The 1,265-nt window shown below is 47.5% G+C and overlaps 1 protein-coding gene across 1 annotated transcript in view; it reads left to right on the top strand.

Moving 5' to 3' along the window:
- Positions 1-1,053, top strand: part of LOC107107630 (carcinoembryonic antigen-related cell adhesion molecule 16-like) — a gene marked incomplete at its 3' end in the record, with an annotated part of 13,609 nt that extends 12,556 nt beyond the window's left edge. Inside the window, exon 3 of the mRNA XM_015407934.1 lies at positions 856-1,053. Within this exon, the coding sequence (XP_015263420.1) occupies positions 856-1,053 (198 nt within the window). The remainder of the gene's footprint in view (positions 1-855) is intronic.
- Positions 1,054-1,265: the final 212 nt, after the last annotated feature.

Below are 1,265 nucleotides of genomic sequence, written 5' to 3'. Positions count from 1 at the left end.
TGGGGTATCTAAATAAGGTTTTAAAAAGTGATTTCAGAAGCTGTAGGGAATCATACGTGTGAGAACCGGTCTTTGGGGAATGTTACCCTTGGAAGTGTATCACTTGATTTCTCATTGCTGTATGGAGGAACGCTTGGTGACGTTGTAGCTAAACGTGCGAACTGGTTTGGTCAAGATTTGAGATGTGTTTGAAGTGAAGCTCTCTGTGGTATCTGTAGGCTCACTCACTTAATGCATGTCAAAAAGTCAGAGATGCACACATCTGAACTAGACCAAAACATTCTCAGGTTGAGGTGTGCCTCTGAACGGAGTTTGTTTGTATTGTTTGATGGCTGCTACACCTGAGCATTGCTTATCTGTTCAAGCTGAAAGAGGTGTTTCTGTAATCAACTCTCGGTTTATCAATTTATTGGCAATATGCGCCCACCGATTCTGGCAGATGAAGGCATGTGATGTTCCAGCGATATGGTGGTCACTTCTTGAGATCCTCCAGAGATCCATTATTTCTACATGTCTTGGGCTGTGTTCTACCTCTGGGAGCCAGTGTGGTATAGTGGTTAAGAGTGGTGGACTCTAATCAAGAGAACTAGGTTTGGTTCCCCACTCTTCCACATGAAGCCTACCGGGTGACCTTGGGCAAGTCACAGTTCTCTCAAAACTCTCTCGGCCCCACCTGCCTCACATGGTGCCTGTTGTGGGGAGGAGAAGGGAAGGTGATTGCAAGCTGCTTTGAGACTCCTTAAGAGTAGAGAAAAGCGGGGTATAAAAGCCAACTCGTCGTCTTCTACCTCTCGTTGTTGTTCCCGTTAACACCACTGCTTTCCAACGATAACATGCTGTTTCTTCCACCCGCAGAACTCCTGACCAAGCCCAGTGTGTCCGCCTTCCCATCTCCCTTTCTCATAGAGTCCACGGGTTCTGTTAATCTAACCTGTGAGACCACCTCCAAAGAAGTGTCCATCAGCTGGTTTTACAATGGAGAGCCACTCAATAGTAGCTCTCGGATCCAGGTATCCGAGGATAACCGGACCGTTGTCATCAAGGCCGCAACCCGTAATGATACTGGAGAGTATCAGTGTGAAGTGGTTGACCCGGTCTCCACTAGCATAAGTGACCCCTTTTACATTGCTGTGATCTGTGAGTATCGGAGTCTCACCACCTTTGGCGTGGCCTGTCACGGCAACTCTCTTCTCCCCTCTCCTGCAGTTGTATCCTGTCCCATCTTTGCCTCTCGATAGGCATCTCCGTTCCTTTCTTTTTATCAC

The sequence above is a fragment of the Gekko japonicus genome, unplaced genomic scaffold (genome assembly GCF_001447785.1).
Source record: "Gekko japonicus isolate JY-2015 unplaced genomic scaffold, Gekko_japonicus_V1.1 scaffold5309, whole genome shotgun sequence".
Taxonomy (NCBI): domain Eukaryota; kingdom Metazoa; phylum Chordata; class Lepidosauria; order Squamata; family Gekkonidae; genus Gekko; species Gekko japonicus.
The sequence above is the reverse complement of the archived record's forward strand: the minus strand, read 5'-3'. Positions and strand labels throughout refer to the sequence as shown.